At 41.1% G+C, this 19,748-nt stretch overlaps 3 protein-coding genes and 1 pseudogene across 4 annotated transcripts; all 4 read right to left on the bottom strand.

The window, feature by feature from the left end:
• Positions 1 to 834: 834 nt before the first annotated feature.
• Positions 835 to 5,349, bottom strand: Pgant1 (Polypeptide N-Acetylgalactosaminyltransferase 1). Of its 2 annotated transcripts, XM_017137287.3 has the most exons (4): positions 5,247 to 5,349; positions 4,249 to 5,173; positions 2,559 to 3,080; positions 835 to 2,063 (listed from the first exon to the last, which is right to left on the bottom strand). In XM_017137287.3, exons 2-4 carry the CDS (start codon positions 4,905 to 4,907, stop codon positions 1,442 to 1,444), a joined length of 1,803 nt encoding a protein of 600 aa, XP_016992776.2. In that variant the 5' UTR covers positions 4,908 to 5,173; positions 5,247 to 5,349; the 3' UTR covers positions 835 to 1,441. The 2 variants fall into 2 exon arrangements, with proteins under 2 accessions (XP_016992776.2, XP_070069233.1); XM_070213132.1 differs by lacking the exon at positions 5,247 to 5,349 and having other exon boundaries at positions 4,249 to 5,225.
• A 7,122-nt stretch (positions 5,350 to 12,471) lies between these two features.
• LOC108054357 (uncharacterized) lies at positions 12,472 to 14,053 on the bottom strand (annotated as a pseudogene).
• A 739-nt stretch (positions 14,054 to 14,792) lies between these two features.
• LOC108054359 (uncharacterized) lies at positions 14,793 to 16,553 on the bottom strand. Its single transcript, XM_044393071.1, has one exon. The coding sequence runs from the start codon at positions 16,551 to 16,553 to the stop codon at positions 14,793 to 14,795; it is 1,761 nt and encodes a 586-aa protein (XP_044249006.1).
• Positions 16,554 to 16,955: 402 nt separating this feature from the next.
• Positions 16,956 to 18,689, bottom strand: LOC108054360 (uncharacterized). The gene has a single exon (XM_017137265.2). The coding sequence runs from the start codon at positions 18,687 to 18,689 to the stop codon at positions 16,956 to 16,958; it is 1,734 nt and encodes a 577-aa protein (XP_016992754.2).
• Positions 18,690 to 19,748: the final 1,059 nt, after the last annotated feature.

The following is a 19,748-nucleotide window of genomic DNA, read 5'->3' as shown; positions in this document are numbered from 1 at the left end:
TAAATAATAGTTTGCCATTGCATATAGTCTCTAGCGTAACGGAATGCTAGGCACACACATATTATATGGATATAGGATCGGAAGATAGAAAGACAGGAAGACAGCCTTCGAAACAGTCTACTCGTAAGTTTGCGCACTCTTAGAGCTTTTAGCACGGTCAACGAATAAATGTTATTACTACACCAGAATTATAGCGAGACTCCATCAGCGGTTAAATAAACTATCCAAGAAGTTCAGTCACGAGTTAATGAATAAACTAAACCATATTCTAGATCTGCTTTATCACAATACACAGACAGACGCACGAAGCTAGACCATTGTTGATCAAATTGGGTTCGTTTCGTTCGTTTTGTAAGTACGGATAATCCAGTTGAGTTCACTCCCCACTTGTAGTTGCAGAATCCGAATAGAATAGCTACAAAAAAATAGGTGTCAGCAGCGGAAACCATAAAGATAATTTTAGTAATTTACAATTGTTTTACTCCAATTTAAGTATTTTAATGCAAACACGCCAGAGAAATTAACAAAAAAATACACGCGTAATCAGCAATTTAAAATAAAAACTTCAACCGAACAAAAAACAAAAGAGAATATGAAATATGTACTTATATCTATAAATACAAATATACAAACATGCAATGGGTGTTGTTTTTCAATGGAGTTGGCTTTAATTTAACAGCTGGGGGCTGAATGTGGACCTGTTGCTGCTGGGTTAACAAGTGTTACAGCGATGTTGACCCTGAACTCGACCTTGGCTGCCACCAACTGGTTGCGTTTTGATGGCCCACCACCTTTTGGACCTTAGGTCTTTGATAAATGAGGCTACCGGTTGGCTTGAAGATGTGCATCTTCCAGTCGGAAGTGTTTTATTCATGAAAACAAATGGCAAAATAGTTATGTTAGTAGATAAATGCTTACAACACTTTTAGTTTACAGTTTACATAGTTGGTTATTGCTGGAGGCTCTCGCTCAGGAGAGAGCTGCTCCTTGTTGAATCCCTGGCCATGGAATGCAATCGTTCCACACCCGATCACATGGCGACTATATCATTTACTTAGGATGCTCCGACATTCTATCCCTAGATCTTGCTCTATTTATATTTATATTTATACACACAAAGTACACAACACACACAGTTAATTGTTATTAGCTTTCCAAATGACTCGTTTGCGTTTGTTTGTTTGTTTGTTTTGCTGGGTCTGTTTCCTGTTGCTTTCTTTTCTTTTGATTTGATTCCATTCGATTTGATTTGCACTAGCTACCCCGTCGTCTCTTCCTATCATACACGATTGGTGTACACAAAATATATAACTCTAGCATTCGATTTATGTATTTACAAAGGGTTGTTCTAACTTGAATTCGAGTTCCGTTCAGTCGGCGTTAGTCAGTATCTCTCAGTTGGTTTGGTCCCCATCCCCGGTTTCCCGTTCCCCTAATCTGCTCAGTGCTCGATGATCCATCGCTGGGATTCGCTGTGGGGATCGCAGGGCGCCACCTGTGCATCGTCCAGGCTTTTGAGTCCCTTGTGGTCCAGGCACAGGCCCGTGTTGCTGTGGATGATGTGCTGCTGCTCGTAGCGCCACTGCTCGTTGAACTCGTCGTTCTCCATGCAGGGCACCATGACCACCCGGTACGGTGGGGACTCGCTGTGCTGCACCGTTGCACAGCTCAGCTCGTTGCGCAGCACCTGCGTGTTGGTGAAGGAGAACAGCTGCGACTTTTGCAGCACCTTTCCACACGGATACAGGCCAGCGTTGTAGGGCTTCTCGTTGTTCTGCAGCAGATCGTCCAGGCAGATGTTCGAGTTCACGGCGTGCACCTTGCCCCAGCCCTGCACGTCCAAAGTAGGCACGAACTTCTCCGGATAGATGTTCTTCAGGTACCACTCGAAGCTCTTGCAGCGCAGCTTCTTGCGCAGCATCACTCGGTGGGTCACGTCGCCGATGTCGGCGTGGAACTTCAGGTCCGGTCGGTTGAGGAAGAAGATGTTGATGTACTCGTCCATCCAAACCAGAGCCATGCGGGCAGTGTTAATGCCGTGTGTATCGCGATCGTTGGGGAATCTAAAAAGAATTTAAATGAGATTATTATAATACAGCCATACTGTCAAAGATTACATTAGATTATTACCGGATAATAAAGTACCATGTCGAATATTTTTACAGAAAGTTTAAAAACCTGACTTTGCAGCTGTTTATATTTTAAGAATTATTTTACATACAGTAAGCGAATAGCATAACAAATTTTAAATAAACCATTTTTATAGGGTCTAGGTTGTTAAATTCCTCAAATTAAAACCTAGATTTAAATAATTGGCAACTGTAACCGCTCTTAACAAATAGTGTAATTTACAATTAATTGAATTTTCCACTTACAAAATTGTTCAAAAGTTGTGGTTTATATTTGAAATGTTAATTAGTAGAGATAGTCAGAGTCTATATGTATTTATTTAACATAAAAATAAGACTTTTTGATCAGAAGTATGTTTCAGATTTTAGAATCGCTCAATATAAAATGTATCCATGATATTTAAAATATAAATGATATGTATGCCTTACTTGTACGGATGGAAGTCCCGGAATATGTGTCCCACGCGGGAGCAGGGAATCGTCTCGATGGTGCCGCCGCACTGCCAGATACGGAAGGACATCTCCAAGTTCTCGCCACCCCAGCCGTCCATCTGCTCGTCATAGCTGCCCACCTCCCAGAAGTACCTCCGATCCATGGCAAACAGTCCGCCGGCCATGGTGGGGCTATAAGCTGGACAGATCTCCCGCTCCTGCCGGCACTCCCGCCTCTGACGCTGCTTCTCCCGCTCCGGCAAGTTGATCCAATCGAAGTGACCGTTCCACTGGAAACCGCCCACCTGGAAAGACTTGTAGCCATTGGTGCTGTACTGGAAGTCGTTGGCGTCGATGACATCGATAATGGGCACCAGGACGCTCGTCCGGGACTCCTTGATCCTCTGCAGCAGTGGCTCGCACCAGCCAATGTTGCCCTCGCAATGGGCGTCCAGGAAGATGAGCACATCCCCAGTGGCGATTCGAGCTCCGGCCAAACGGGCACGAATTAGACCCAATCTGAAATCGAGAGAGGCGAAAACTTTCTTTAGCTATGTGAAGGGCAAAACAAAGCGCAAAAAAAAAAACAAAACAAATTTATTGGGTCAGTCAAAAACCTTCGATCGTCTGCCAAGCACGATTAACACCATCCTACATGGCTGCGACCGCTTGGAGTCACCAGAAAGTCTGCAGAGCTCGCTGGTTGCCGAGTGTAATGCACGCAGAAACCGAGTCTGGGAGTTACAAAAAGTCAGGCCCAACACACATAATCGTAACTTGACGAACTGGTTTTCTCTTCATTTTTTGATTCAGCCTTTAGTTTTGGGTTTTTTGAGCGTTTGTCGGCGGTTCTGGCCGAAAAAGAAGATGCTCCATGCGCGTCTGACAGGGCAAACAAGTTATTCAAATGAGTTCAAGCCGCCAGCGATTCGATTAGCCGTATTGCTGAACTTTTCCTCATCTATTGGATATAATGTAGGGAATCTAGGTGTTTTATTTTTAATTTTATAACAAAATATTAAAATGTCTTGAGGGCTTGTATTGATTTTATATTAGTTAGAATTAATTAGAGCATTTCCTACCCAGATAACCTGGTAAATACTACGAATTTGTATTTTACGAGAACAAATCGCATGCTTGAAAGTTTAACACATTATATTTGCATATACCAAAGGTCGCATAGATAGTAAATAAGCATATTTGTGAGATACAAATGTTAATTATATATTTACGTCACTATTAGAACTATTCCAATCAAATACTTCCTTGAGGCTTAAAATCTTTTAAACATCTATCTCTGGCATCTATTATTATAAATTCCTTTGGCGCCTTTCACTTTTAGTAGGTGTTTACTATATCTATTTTAAATTCCATAATATTTGTTCTCTCATAAAACGAAGTTTACACATAAAATTGATTTATAATCCAGTCTTGTTAGAAATTCTTGCTTATAAACAGCATGCGATTCTTGCACTATCACATTTTCTTGAATGTAAAGTATACGTTATTGAGTCAACTGTTTCAGGGAATCCACGTTATAGATTATTCAATATTTTCTGGTGGGCTCTATGACGTTTTAAAGCACTCTTTCTAATTTTAATCAAACAATTGTTTAATCTCCTAGCTAATCCCTATAGATTGTTTGGGTTCCCCAGTAACACTTTCACAGAAATCACCCCCGACTCACCTGTTCTTGAGCCGCAGGATGGTGACCTTGCCGGCGGGAATGCGCGTGCGAACATAGTAGTCCAGCTTGGCGCCCAGCTCCACGTTGTCGCTGCCGTCGTCCACGAGGATGATCTCCTTGAGCGCCTTCTCGTTGCAGGTGCTCAGCGTGCTGTGGACGGTTCGCAGCAGCACGGAGTAGGGTTCGTTGAAGAAGATGATGATCACGCTGGCGGTGGGCAGGGAGCCATAATCGTAGCGTTGCTTGGCGCACAGTGGATTGCGGTGGTCGCCAACAGTTCGATTGTAGGACAGCTGCTCGCTCAGCTCCTCGTTCAGGGCGATCTTCTTGTAGATGGCATCGCCGCGCTCCTTGGCCGCCCCCGAAAGATGCACTGCCACGCCCTGTTCGCCCAGGCCGGCCCGCTGTTTCTGGAGATCCAGCTGGATGATCTGCTCGTAGGGCGACTGGGTGGCTGGCCGGGCTATCTCGTTCTCGCTGTCGCTATACGCCTCGTACCGCTCGCGTCCATGGCCTCGCAGGGCGGCGGGACGGGCAGGTGGAGGCACCTGCTCCTCCGGAGCTCCATTCTGCTGCACCTTGCTGTAGAGGATGAAGCACAGGGCCACCAGAATGAAGATGATCAGCTTGCCGTAGAAGGAACGGAACCGAGGCAGCATGTTGCTTTTTGGGATTGGCTTTGTTTCTGGCTTTCTGAGGTAGCACTGGGTAGCTCCACGCAAACGTGGCTCCGCGGAACTCCGATGTCCGATGTTCAGTTCCCCCTACTCAATCATTTAACTCCGACTCGCTGGCGAAAAAGCTGGCACATATGCGTGATTCGTGGCTCTCGGTCCGCCCACTTCGCCCACAATTCCAAGTCCAGTTCTTCTCGCTTTCCGTTGACCGCCGCGCACAGCCGCTTCGTGGAGTGGCTTAAACTAGTCTAATTGGAAATATTAATTCTAAGCGCGACGCGACGGCCGCAGCAACATTAAAAAACAACAACAAAAACTTACTCTGGCATTTTTTTTTGCTCTGCTCTGCGCCACGGCTGTTGCTTCTCTTCAGTGCAGGCGACGAAGTTATCGAGGTTTGCCCATCGCTAGAAATGATACAACTGTGCCTAGCGGAGACTCACTCCCGGCTTAGTCGGGGCGCAATCCCGAGAGCGTGAAAACGCGGCAGGACAGCTGACAAATGCACGATAGGCTCCAGATGCACGGTCACACTAATAAACGTGAAGGCGCACGATCACACCAACAGATTGTACAAATCATTCTATCAGATCATTCATGGACGGCTTTCACTTCGTCCTCTCCTCTATTTAGAATATTATATAAAAAATAAATAGTAAATAATTATTTTAAGAATTTCGATGAATGGGGTTTGAAGCGGTACTTGTTGGCCTTCATTTCCGACGAACATGGAATGAACTTAATTCAGATTTCAGAAAGTTGGAGTGGCGTTCCATTTATGTTACTTTCGTTACTGGAATGCGAAAATACCAATACATTGACTTCGTTGTTGGGAAGGCCTAAAAGACCGTCTTCAAACGGGGCCAGGATGTCCTAACGCAGTTAGCCCTAAATGAGTTGGACAAACTTGTCGTAATGGTTGAGCGGTTCTTCGCCGTCTCCGCCGAAGACGAGTTTCACCCGGCTTATGCGGACAACGACAGTCTTGAAATTATGGGGCTGTCGTGGAAGACGCAGGTGTCTTCGGCCATGTACCCACCTGGCCCAATATTGGTGGACCATTTGAGGGAGGAAGGGCTAGCCTTTTACCCGCAGGTAATTGGGATGATGGCCCTCCACTGGACTAGGAGAAGAGGCGTCCCGTTATTAGGTAAGTTAGAATTATATAATAACTAATAATTAAAATGTTTTTACTAATTTTATAATTTTTCTTACCTTGCTTGTTATTGCAGATTAAATGTTTCTTTATTTTTGCACGTATTTCGTGCGTGCCGAATTGTAGAGAATCTGCTAGCGAAAATCTTATTGCACCCCTGTAAATAAATATAAATAATTTATAAATTAATAAATATAAATAATTTATAAATTAATAAAAATAAATAAATGTTTAAAATGTATACTTACATTGTTTGGGCAAACCACAAATGACTTTGGATCTTGAAGCATTTCACGAAGTAATTTAGAAGAAATACCATTTACATTACACACACTGTTCATATGCTTTATTATGAACTTGTAGTTCAAGAATGTGTCTAAGCAATGAAAGCACTTAAAAGTTGATTGCACTTCAGTCCGGAATTGCCTGAATTGGCAACATACCGACAGTGGGCGGCACACCCGCCACACACGGCCGCACTTTTCGCATATGTGCTGCTGTAAAGTAACATTAAATTAAAACATTGTAAGCATTCAAAGTACATAGACACTGCTGGGCGAACCGGCCGGCAACCGGTGGTGGCGACGGTGCTTTCGCTAGGGAGTGGCCGGAACGTGGGCCAGTGGAGCGCAGGTGGAGACACTGCTGTGATTGCTGGGCGTGTCCCGACGGTGGTGGCAGTAGTGGCCATGGCCAGAGCAGGCAGAACGGTGGTGGTAACCGGTGTTTTTTTAATTTCACTAAAAATTAAGAATTCGTCCATTGTGCTGCTTTGTTTTGTATGTAGAGATGAAAGAACATCGATGTCCAAAATAACATCCATAACAACTCATCTACATTTTTAAAAAAGGCGATACATAATACTAAATAGCAGCTAAGCTAATGATAAATAAGAACAAAAAATGGCTGAACAAGTATATAATATATATATACAATATATATTCTATAAACGAATATAATAGAATTAATTTTGTTATGGAACTGCCAAGATTAAATCTCCCGGGACAGCACCGGCTAGCTCCGGAATTCTCAGGGCGGAGTACCCCCAAAATAAATCTCCCTGGGCCCTTGGTGTTGGGACCCCGGTTACCCTATAGACAATTATTCTTTAATAAAGTTAAATATTACACTTAACACGCTAACACTCACTTCTTATTGATTCTTGGCACAAACACTTATTTCAGGACTAAGTCCAGCTTCTGAGACAATATGGCTGCCACTGTCTTACTATTTGCCAATCATCATGATGATATTGCCATATTTCCTGACCTCTCTCAAAACTGGGTCATCGGACAAATTCAAGGCCATGGCAGAATAATCCCGGAGCGAACCGGGATTAATTCAAAAGGTCAAATCGTCCCTCAGATTACCCACAGGGGGGCACCACTACGTTCTGGGGTTACCCTGCCTACGCTATCGATAACTCCCTTGCCTCGATTTCTATCTTCTTCTAGCCGGTTCCAACTTGAAATGCAACAATTTTTTTTTTTAATTTTTTTGGTAGTTTTGATATTTTGACTACCGATACATGTCAGTTTTATTTAATTTTTCGACAATAATACATAATAATAATTCTTTCAGATAATACTCCAATTTCCGCTTTGGGAGAGCGACATAACCCAGAAACTCCGGTGACTATAACAACAACGGGTTCTCTGGTGCCCACCAATCCGATTTCAATATCGGTGGTGGAATTTAAAGAAAATCCCTTCAATAATTGCCACAAGATATTTATGGCTCACTTTCGGGACAGTCCAAGGGTGTTTGATTGGGAAGAAGGGATGCAAGTGGTTTTAAGAGAATTGAGCCCTTTCGTAACAAAAACCAAGGATATGGCCCTCGGCAAGGTGTACTTTAAAAGAAGTCGGGAGTCGGAAACAGATTTGCCCATGTAAGTTAATATATTATAATATATATTATTATAATTATAAATGCAATATAAATTTGGATACTGTTTTATACCTGACGAAGACATCCACCCTTTTAAAAAGTATCATATCTGATAATTAAGTATAATATAATGATACATTATATAATACATTCATTTTTGGGCTGTTTGAAAGTAATCACCGAATGGGGGCCAGCGAAAGGCGTTGGCATTACAAAATACCCAACTTGTTAAAATATTGATAACTTTAGTGCTGCATTAAATCTACACCAATCTCTGGCCCCAATCGCCCCCACTCATCATAAAATTCCTAAATCCGTTGCGGCGCACCGTCCGCTCAAAATGCCTCTTGTCGGCAATCATCGGGGCTGGGATCGTTTACTTGACAGCCTGGTAGACCGAGTACTGATCGCAGATCACTGCGACCAGGTTGTCCACCAGGCCAAGGTCTTCTGCCGCGTAGATAATCGCCGCAATGTCGTCCACATAGTCGTTTGCTTTGATGGATTAAAAATGGTCACTTACCAATGTGTCCGTTAATTCGAATTATTATGCATAATGTACGAATTAGAATTAGTTTTAAATCATTTTCAGTTTCGAAAATTCCACCAGGTTAGTACCTTGAAGAAAAAGCCTTCCGATTTGAAAAAAAATTGTTTTTTTTTCGTTAAAGTTTTTGCCTTTTTTTATCGCGGCTCGGCCATCACTAAAAACGGTGGCTTAGCGGAGACGCACTCCCGACACAGCCGAGGCACACTCCCCTCAGTGCGTCGATAAATGTGTTGATATCGATATATCGGCGGATTAATTCAAAATTGTTAGAAGCGAAGCCTTTCTTTTTCCGTATTTAGCCACGCAATAACGTTTCTTTTTTTCTGATATAGGTAAAAAATGGTGAACTAATTAAAAACCAAAACAATTCCAATTTATAAAAGAATATTTGTAGTACATTTTTTATTGACTTAAAGTAGCTGAAAAGCCTCATCAATAAATAAATAAGCCTAATTAAACTTAAAAATCTCTTTATTATTTTAGAAATGGGCAGGCTATATAAGTTGAAGCACAGAAATTTTGAATGGTTAAGAAAGTAATATTGTTGATATTGATTTGTTTGTTCTCTCTGTAGCTATCTAAATGTATAATCAGACACCGTAAAAAGTACAATGAGTAATAAATTAATAAATAAATTACTTAAATTAATACTTTCGGATGTACTAAAAAAACCTTTTTTTGAAAAGAAAACCACTGTTTTATTATTATTATTGTCAAATTCCATAATCTTAATGTTTAAACATATTTTTTGAGATGGTTATATCTTGAAGTATAAAAATAATAATTTGCTACTTTTATAAAAAGATCGAATGTCAAAATAATTTCTTTAAGTTCTTTTCCGTGTAGGTTTATCGCTGGGAACAATACATTATAATTGCATGATCAACTTGTTTTAAATACTGTCAAACATTAAGATTATACCTTTATGTGTGAACTTAAAACCTATAACTATATATTTAACTGTACCCGATAAGCACGCGATGCTTTCCCACCTCACATTCTGGCCCAGTTGTCACGTCAATTACTTAAATCAGCGGAAATTTAAATCAAAAACTTCCTGCACTCGAGCACCCGAGTTGAAAACGAAAGGGACTGACCGACTGACTGCCGCACTTGACACTTTTGCCGCGGCACTTAATGCACAAATGGCATGTTCATTTCTTGTTAAAGCGAAACAAATGGGCTTCCCGTTGAAAAACTTGTTGCTCCGCCTTTCGGGCCCAACAAACATGCAACCACATGTTGCCGATGGATGAGTGTCGATGGTGTCCCATGCGGCTTGTTTAAATCTCATTTGAATTCTAATTGAGCTTGGCGTTCTCATCAGGCAACTTTCATTTTGTAATGCTTGGAATTGATGCCAACAAGACCGTCCCCATTTTGCAGAGGTCTGTGATTAATTTGGCTAATTAACGTACGAATCTGAACTGCGAGCTGGAGTTTTTTTAAGCGAGCTCTTGGGCCGCATAATTAATACGTTACGTATACGCATTGGTGTCGCTGCGGGAGGCGCCACCGGCCCGATCGGCGACCCAGCAGCAAAATTAAAGTTCAAAGTGCTCCAAAGCCATGGTAATTGGAGTTTCGGAGTCGTCGTCGTGTTTTTTTTTGTGGGAAGCAACCGTTGAGCCGCTGAAAGGTGGCAACTGTTTTGCCAATCTTCGCTAAAACTCCCTAATGGCTTTGAGCGACAAAAACTAGGAAGGAAATAAATTACTTTGTGGTCTGTGGGCACAGTAGGATGGACCTGCTTGGCGGGGGCCTTTGTTTTAGTTACCTTACGTTACCAAAAAATAAAAAAGAAAAAAGATAGAGCTGAAAATGGGGGAGATACATACGAGATTTTGGAATTCCATTTCATTTCGTGCGCGACCTTAAAATACTAGTTTGTAAAATGCAGCGATTCCGAATCCGGCATTGAAACAGATTAGTTTCTTCGGTTGAAAAAATTAACACCTCTTAAATTTGAAATACTCTTTTATTATCGCATCGCCACCGAAAATTATGCATTTTCAGCACATTTGTGAAATGCTTAATGGCCTGAGGTCGAATTAGTTGGCTCTTAAGTGTTTATGAGCCGCAACCGGATTTTAGAGATTGAAAATCATAGCCGCCTTCGAGAGCTCGCAAATACGTTTGTGTAAATAGCAAAAGTGCTCGATAAATAATTTTTAAAATTACTCTATTCAATAATGAGTGCGCGGCTGAAGCTGAAGCCCCCAACGAGGTCTCATTAATGCGCGTAGCACACAATAAAAAAGGGTTAAAAACAACAAGTTAAAGACCAGACATTGTTCCACATGTGAGGCGACTGCGGTTAAGGTGCCCGCAATAATGACTCGGGCCACAAAAATCTATTAAATCTAAATGACCCTGGAGATCACACAAGCAGCCAAGAAATGGTCGACTAACGATCACCATCCATCAATGGAAATGGGCAGTCAACGGCGGATAATAACAGAATTGGGATTGGGATGGCAATTGAAAAATGTCTGCCATAGATTTTACGGATTGTTATTATTATGGCCCGTCTGCTACTTTCGTTTCGCTTCGAAAGACGAAAGCCAAAAGCCTTTGCAAATGTCAAAAGGTTGAGCAATTGCAATGATTGCTTTTGGAGTTTCGTCATCTCTCTGGAGGATGAGCACAGGTCGTATCCGATCCGATCGGATTTTATCGGCTTAAAGCTGGAGCAAGTCCACGACTTCCCATGGCAAATTGATCAGCCTGGGAAGCGTAATGATGCCACATTATCATACGTTTTTCGACCGTGATTTATGATCCAGTTTGATCGATTTGACCGATTTTGGGAAAAAGGGGAACTTCGTCTACAACTAAATCGAAAGTGAAAGATTTCACGATACTGACAGCTTGGCAATGACAATGCCAGGCCATTGTCTCACCCACTAAAACGCTTGGGGGTTAACCAGTTACCCAATGCCCCATCCGAATCCCCAACTTTATATAGCAATTTCAATTCCAGTGCCCTAGGTCCAATCAGCACGCGTCAAAGGTGGCGCCAAAGTGACGAACCAAATTATGATTCGGATCAAATATGCACAAATATATTAAAAAAACGCACAAACTAAGGCGGCTTTATAGCGGTAGTCGTTTCGGGTTTTGCATAATCCCCGAAGACCCTGCTGAGACACCCGCATTGTCGTCTGTTTATGGTCATATTTATGTAAGAGCCCCAATCAGGTGAGATGTCATCAAATATTTGCCCAGTTCATTGGATCGACTCATCATATCTGATGGAATGCACATTTCCATCCGTTCCTCCGGGGTTTTCACAACCACATCGCAGATGGACAGCCGTAGATATAGGGTCCGATTGTCTTTTAAAACCACATCAAAATCAATATCGCGTATCGATCAACATCCAAAATTGAGCATTGTCTCAATGTTCGCAGCCTCCGATGTGATGATTCGGATTCGAATGCAAATTCATTTGAATAACAGCGCCAACAATAACCGCTGCGTCTCCATATCCGCTATCATTTATTGTGCGGAGGTGGCTAATCCCAATTCAGCATTTCTTTGTTTGCTTTATGGCTTTTGGCGAAGGTTGAGCAGAATGAGTTTAGACATGCTGGCGAAACTTTTTAATTTAATTCGGCAATATTGCAACATAAGCAAAATACTACTATTCAAGTAATCAAAAATAGTTTCTTACTTATATAAGAATATTCATATCTAACCTTTCAAACACTCAAATATTTCAAATATTTGGTATTTATAAATTTATATTATTTCTTAACAAATTAAATCCTTGATCCATGATCTTATTCGTCTGCAGCCGCTCAGAGGTTTCAAAACCTCCAGGATAAGACAGCAGAGCCCGATGCCCAATCCAGCAAAGTACATGCAAAAAATATAGTAAAGGTCATGTACTTCGATATAATCAGCCACACGAGGCGGACTCAAATCTTCAACGGATACGAGATTTAGACTCCACATGTCCAAGAAGCTTTTATCCATCCAGTGTTTAGTTAGGCCAAACTCCTGTTGACGAATCACGTGCTCCTCGAAGAGATCGCGATAGGGTAAAAATCGTCTCACAGGAAAGCTCAGGAAACCGCGACCATTTAGACACAGTTTATCTGAGTAGTAAGCAATTGGGAATTTAAAAAGAGACTGTTGCTCCTTAAAGTTATGCCAGGTCAAACCAGTCATTTCGTAAGTATAGGTGTTATTTAAAGTGCGTCTCACCTGATCGAATTGGCTGAAGTTCTTGAAGACCACCACCTTCTTTAAGCTAACGTTCAAGGATTGCAGCATATCCATTCCGTAGTAAGTTATGGCCAGCTTGTATCTGGACCTCTCGAAGTCGGCAAAGGAACTCATAAGCTGATCGACTGGTGGGCCCACTTGAAAGGAATGGAATACGCGGAATACATGGTGGTTGTGATCACACTGGAAGAGCAAAGAATCATGAAAATCAGCTTAAGTTTTCTGCTGGAGAGACGGGGAAAAGGAAACGGTTGTGCCAAAAATCCCCTCATACATGTATCGTTCATCAGAACGCCGGTCAGGCTGAGAGCTCGCCATGATTGTTTCTGGAAATAGATCAACATCACCGAGAAAACGCAGAATATTACGAAGAGCACTACTAGCACGGAGGGATCCACGATCGCCATGTAGATCTCACTATTAGGCATCTTATCTGGAAGAGGCACCATAAAGCAGTGGGAACTCATCAAGTACGGATAACTGAGCGTATCAAAGTTATTCGGTTTGAAATAGCCGGCCGGGCTCATCCAATATCCACAAGATCTTCCGAGGCCCATTTCGAAATATTAACGAAAGTTATTTTCTTTCCGACTTCGACCAATTGCACCTGCATATCCATGGTAGCGTTAACCTTCTTGACGAAGTTTTTCAACAAATTGGCCACGAAGCCCATATTCTTATTCTCACCAGTCTTGGGATCGCGGTAAACCATGCATCGTGGTGCGAAGTTGTCTGAGATAGTTCTGAGCAGCACTCCTTGCATGTTTCTGAATTGCTCTATGAAAATTGGGTTTCCTTTGAATAGATTGATCTTTTCAAAGTTTGGTTCTTGAAAGAGGCGACAGGATAATACTACCTCGAGTTGATCGAAGTTTTCTTTCACCATGGCTACATTGTATTGCTCTTTTTTCGAATAAAAGTCGCACACCGACTGCGGTTGTATATCCCCTCGTAGAAGGATTAGTCTTCTGTTCATTTGCAGCTTTATTAGTGTGCGATAGTTCTCCTCCCTTTCGGCTTCAAGGTCACAACTCAGTATAAGTGTTAAACTGCTGAAGTTCCATTCGAAGTGCTACCAGAAGACACCAATACTCTGGGGACTTGTAGTCGTCTGGATAGAGAATGGAAAGCACAATCCTCTCCATAAATTAGTAGGGTGTCGTAGAGTTTCTCCTTTTGCAATCTATGGAGAAGTCGAAATAATCTTTGGTCTAATTCCGATTCAGTGGTGCTGGTAATGTCCAAGAACTGAGCGTTTAAGTTCCCAAGAGAGAAAAGTATGAATATTAACCAAACCATGGTTCAAAAGCAACTGTTGGTAAATCCGCCCGTTCCTACAATTTTGTACTTTGGATTGCCTACTGCTACTACGTCCTTGGATTGTTTCCCTGAATGTTTGGCAGGCATGCCATTTGTATGTTTCTAAAATTGTGTTGACATGTCTAAAGTTGTACAAAAACCCCAATGGCATGTTTAATAAATAGTTGCATTAAAATATTTTTGTTTCGTGGACTCAGATAGAATGGTAACTTTTAAATTTCCGGTTAGGGGTTTCCTTTGGAAAAGTGATCCCCTTTCCAGATCATATTAATGGTACCCATTACTGTGGGGACTTGTAATCGTCTGGATAGAGAAGGACAAACCCAATAATTAGGGTGCGTTTAAAAACTGAATTCTTGTATTATCCAGACAGAGAAGAATTATTATAAACCAATCCATACCATTTTGTACTCTACACGCCGTTAGTTAGTTTCACATATTTTGTTAACGTTGTTGATGTATGTATTTAGTGGTTGTAATAAAAGTACATATATTTCTGGTGGTCACGAAATAGGTAGTGTGTTGATTTCTCAATTTCCCACAATGCCTCTATCTTTTTAGAGTATATGGCATATGTGTTGGAAATAGGAACTTTTTGAGGTAAAGTGCTTCGATTTAAAGAAAATCAGAGACGCGTATGCATTCCAAATCAAGCATACGGTCATTGCGATAACGAAAAAATATGTTTTCATTATATATTGGAAAGTGTAATGAAATATTAATTTTGTATCCTTAATTTGAGTCGTCTGAAGCAGCTGAGAGGTGACCAAATCTCCACGATAAAACAACAGAGAGCGGCGCCCATTCCAGCAATGTACATTCCAAAAATGTAGTAAAGATTATGTACCTCGATAGAATCATTCGGGAGGGGGCGAATGAAATCTTTCGGCGATGTGAGATTTAGTTTCCACATATCCAGGAAGCCTCTATCGATCAAGTGGTTCGTCAGTCCAAACTCCTTCTGGCGCAGCATGTGCTCCTCGAAGAGATCGCGATAGGGCAAATGACGTCGAATAGGAAAGCTTAAGATATCAAGATAATTAAGACAGAGTGCTCTTGAGTAGTAGAACAGTGGGTTGCCAAAGGTATTTTGCTGTTCGTTAAAGGTCATCCAGTGCACTTCGGTTACCGGGTAGACAAAGTTGTCATTAAAAGTGCCTCGCAAGTGCTCGAATCGCTTAGGATCAAGGACCAGCATCTTATCCTTGCTGATGTTCAAAGCTTCTAGTATCTCTTCGTCGTAAAAGGGTATGGCCGCCGTGTACCTGGATTTCTGCAAGTCGGTGAAGGAGGTCATATACGGATCGACTGGAGGAGTGTATAGGAAAGCCTGCAGGTAAGCAATATACATGGTGGTCGTGATCACACTGTAAAAGCAAAGAATCGTGAAAATCAGCTTAAGTTTTCTGCTGGAGAATCGGGGAAAAGGAAACGATTGAGCCAAGAGTCCCCTCATACATATATCGTTCATCAGGACGCTGCTCAGGCTCAGAGATTTTTTCTGCAGATAGATCTGCATAACAGAGAAAATGCAGAAAATCAATAAAAACACTATTAGGACGATTGGATCCACGATCGCCATGTAGATCTGCATAAGAGGCATTTCATCCGGAAGAGGAACCATCAAGCAGTAGGAACTCAAGAAGTACGGATAAGAGATCGTATCGAAGCTCTTCTTTTTATATGTAAGAGCCCAAGTCATCCCAATGTCCAGAAGATCTTGCGAAGCCCAATTCGTTATATTCACAAGAGACATTTCCTTTCCGGCCTCGACCAAATGCTCCTGCATGTCCATGGTAGCATTGACCTTTTCCACGAAGTGGTTTATTAAATTGGCCACGAAACCGACATACTTCTCTTCCCCGGACTTAGGATCCCGGTATAGCATGCATCGAGGGGCTGTTAGGTCTGACAATGTTCTAATCTTCGCTCCTTGCATGTTTCGAAATTGTTCTATGAAAATCGGGTTACCTTCCAAAAGGTTTACTTTTTCATAGTTTAGATCTTGAAATAGGCGACAGGAGTATACAACCCCGAACTGATCCAAGTTATCTCTCACCATGGCTATATTGTATTGTTCTTTTTTCGAATAGAAGTCGCACACCGACTCCGGTTGTATATCCCCTCGTAGAAGGATTAGCCTCCTGTTCATTTGCAGCTTAATTAGTGTGCGATAACTCTCCTCCCTTTCGGCTTGAAAGTCACAACTGAGTATAAGTGTTAAACTGCTGAAGTTCCATTCGAAGTTGGTGCTACCAGAAGACACCAATACTGTGGGGACTTGTAGTCGTCTGGATAGAGAATGGAAAACACAATCCTCTCCATAAAGTAGTAGGGTGTCGAAGAGTTTCTCTTTTTGCAATCTTTCAAGAAGTCGAAATAATCGTTGCTCTAGTTCTGGTTCAGGGTTGCCGGTTATGTCCAAGAACTGTGCGCTGAGATTCCCAATACAGAGAAGAGTGAATATTAACCAAACCATGGTTCAAAAGTAACTATTAGTAAATCCGCACGATCATACAATTTTGTACTTTGGATTGCCTACGGCTACTACGTCCTTGGCTTGTTTCCTTAAATGTTGGTCAGGCATGCCATTTGTATGTTTCTAACATTGCGTTGACATGTCTAAAGTTGAACAAATACCCCAATGGCATGTTTAATTAACAGTCCCATTACAATTATTTTATTTCGTGCAGTTAGATAGAATAATAATTTCTCGATTTTCGTAAAAGGGGTTCCTTTTTGTGATGGAAAAGTGTTCGAGTAACCCCAGGGTAAGTTTTCCCAAGATAGAGGAAATTATTTAATTTATTTGACTTAATTAGCAAATTACAATGCAAAAATGTATTAAAAGCTCTAGAAAATAACTCGTAGTAGTTTCAAATTATCTCCAGCGGTTAAGATTATGTGCGATCAGCTCCAATCCAAAACAACAGCAACTAATGCCCATTCCAGCGAAATACATTCCAAAAACCCAGGAAAATTCTTCTACTTCGTTATAATCATCCAGGAGAGGTGGACTTAAATCTTCAAGAGAGGTGACATTTAGTCTCCACATGTCAAAAAAACCTCTTTCGATCCAGTGCTTAGTAAATCCGAACTCCTTCTGTCGCAGAATGTGCTCCTCGAAGAGATCGCGATAGGGCAAATGACGCCGAATAGGAAAGCTTACATAATCAAGATAGTTAAGACACAGTGTTTCTGAGTAGTAAAACAATGGATAATCAAAGAGATTTTGTTGTTCGCTATACGTCATCCAGCGCACTTCGGTTACCGGGTAGGCATATTTGGTATTAAAAGTGTCTCGTAAGTTAAAGAATCCATGCAAATCAAGGACCAGCATCTTTTCCTCGCTGACATTCAAAGATTGTACTATATCTTCATCGTAAATGTTTATGGCCACTATGTACCTGGAATTCTCAAAGTTGGGGAAGAAGTCCATATACGGATCGAGTGGAGGATCATATATGAAAGCCTGCAGGTAAGCAAAATACATAGTAGTTGTAATCACACTGGAAAAGCAGAGAATCATTAAAATCAACTTAAGTTTTCTGCTGGAGTAACGGGGAAAAGGGAACGATTGAGCCAAGAGTCCCCTCATACATGTATCGTTCATCAGGATGCTGCTCAGGCTCAGAGATTTTTTCTGCAGATAGATCAGCATCACAGAGAAAATTAAGTATAACAATAAAATCATTATTAGGACTATTGGATCCACGATCGCCATGTAGATTTGACTAAAAGGCATTTCATCCGGAAGAGGGACCATTAAGCAGTAGGAACTCATAACGTACGGATAAGAGAGCGTATCGAAGTTTGACATTTCATAGTAGAGAGTTTCGCTCATTCCAATGTCCAGAAGATCTTCCGCAGCCCAATTCGTTATATTTACAAAAGACACTTCCTTTCCGGCCTCGATCAAATGCTCCTGCATTTCCATGGTAGCATTAACCTTTTCCACAAAGTGGTTCAGCAAGTTGGCCAAGTAGCCGATATACTTCTCTTTGCCGGATTTGGGATACCGGTATAGCATGCATCGAGGTGCATCTAATTCTGGCAAGGATCTAATCCGCGCTCCTTTCATATTTCGAAATTGTTCTATGAAAATCGGGTTACCTTCGAATAGATTTACATTTTCAAAGTTTAGATCTTGAAAGAGGCGACATGAGTATACCACCCCGGACTGATCCAAGTTTTCTTTCACCATGGCAACATTGTATTGCTCTTTTTTCGAATAGAAGTCGCACACCGACTCCGGTTGTATATCCCCTCGCAGAAGGATTAGTCTCCTGTTCATTTGCAGCTTAATTAGTGTGCGATAGTTCTCCTCCCTTTCGGCTTGAAAGTCACAACTGAGTATAAGTGTTAAACTGCTAAAGTTCCATTCAAAGGTGGTGCTACCAGAAGACACCAGTACTGTGGGGATTTGCAGTCGTTTGGATAGAGAAGGAAAAGCACAATCGTCGCCATAAAATAGTAGGGTGTCGTAGTTTTTTTCGATTTGCAATCTTAGGAGAAGACTGAACAATCGTTCTTCTAAGTCTCGGTTGTTGGTAACATCCGAAAACTGAGCCGTTAAATTCCCAAGGAAGAGAAGAATTACAATTAACCAAGTCATGGTTCTAAAGAAACTGTTGGAAAGTCCGTGTGTTTCTTGCATTTTATATTAAACACGGATTTGGGTTGTTTTACTAAATATTGGTTAGGCATGCCTTTTGTATGTTTTTCATAGTGTATTTACATGACTAGAGGTTTTATGTGCAACCCCTTCCAAGTATAGTATATTAAATTAATAGTTGCAATAAAGCTACTCATATTTTGTGGAGTCAGAAAGAATGTTAATGTCTTAATTTCAGTTTTAATTACTTGTCGAGTATATTATATTAAATTAATAGTTGCAATAAAGTATCTCATATTTTGTGGAGTCAAAAATAATTTTCATGTCTCAATTTCAGTTTTAACTACTTGTCGAGTGCAATGCCGAGTTGCCGAGCATTTATCAAGATTTTTATACACTTGCAGAGGGTATAATGATTTCAGTCAGAAGTTGCAGTAAAGGATTCTTGTTCAGCATCACTAGGCGAGTTGATCTAGCCATGTCCGTCTGTCCGTCCGTCTGTCCGTCCGTCTGTCTGTCCGATCCTACGCAAACTAGTCTCTCGGGAATAAACTTTCCAAAAAATCGTCTTTCTATTGCAGGTTTTATATAAGCAGGAACCGACCGGGCCGGTTTATATAGATCATATAGTTTTAATAGAAATAATCAGTTTTTGAGATATAACCTCCTTCGCTTGGAAATAAGATTTTTTTAATAATTGGCTTTCATTGTATTTTCTTCTACTCTGGGATTTGACTCTTGTTTAATATTTCAGAATTTTGAATTAAATTTAACAATAATCGTACAATAATATTTTAGCCGCCGAAGGTAGATAGAAAAATTACGAAATTTAAAATTTTGTAATGTAATAGTGTAGGATTGGGGAATTTAGTATAAGTGTATCACCCTTGCAGCGTAAGATTAACAGCGACATCAACGGTTTAGGCCCAGTACCTTGATTTGATTTTGAATTGCGCTCTTATTATTATTTGTTATCCAATACTATAAAATATTAATCGAGTACATTAAAGAGAATCGAGTACATTATTTTAAAAAGCATCGAGCGAAAAGAAGCAACGC

The sequence above is a fragment of the Drosophila takahashii genome, chromosome 2R, assembly GCF_030179915.1.
Source record: "Drosophila takahashii strain IR98-3 E-12201 chromosome 2R, DtakHiC1v2, whole genome shotgun sequence".
Lineage (NCBI taxonomy): Eukaryota > Metazoa > Arthropoda > Insecta > Diptera > Drosophilidae > Drosophila > Drosophila takahashii.
The sequence above is the reverse complement of the archived record's forward strand: the minus strand, read 5'-3'. Positions and strand labels throughout refer to the sequence as shown.

What these genes read in the sequence shown, in the direction of transcription:
- LOC108054360 (XM_017137265.2), bottom strand. Translation starts at nt 18,689, where the DNA reads ATGACTTGGTTAATTGTAATTCTTCTCTTCCTTGGGAATTTAACGGCT.
- Pgant1 (XM_017137287.3), bottom strand. Translation starts at nt 4,907, where the DNA reads ATGCTGCCTCGGTTCCGTTCCTTCTACGGCAAGCTGATCATCTTCATT. An exon ending in ATCCTGCGGCTCAAGAACAG is followed by an intron (nt 3,081 to 4,248) that starts GTGAGTCGGGGG and finishes TCTCGATTTCAG; the next exon opens with ATTGGGTCTAATTCGTGCCC. An exon ending in CGGGACTTCCATCCGTACAA is followed by an intron (nt 2,064 to 2,558) that starts GTAAGGCATACA and finishes AATTCTTTTTAG; the next exon opens with ATTCCCCAACGATCGCGATA.
- LOC108054359 (XM_044393071.1), bottom strand. Translation starts at nt 16,553, where the DNA reads ATGGTTTGGTTAATATTCACTCTTCTCTGTATTGGGAATCTCAGCGCA.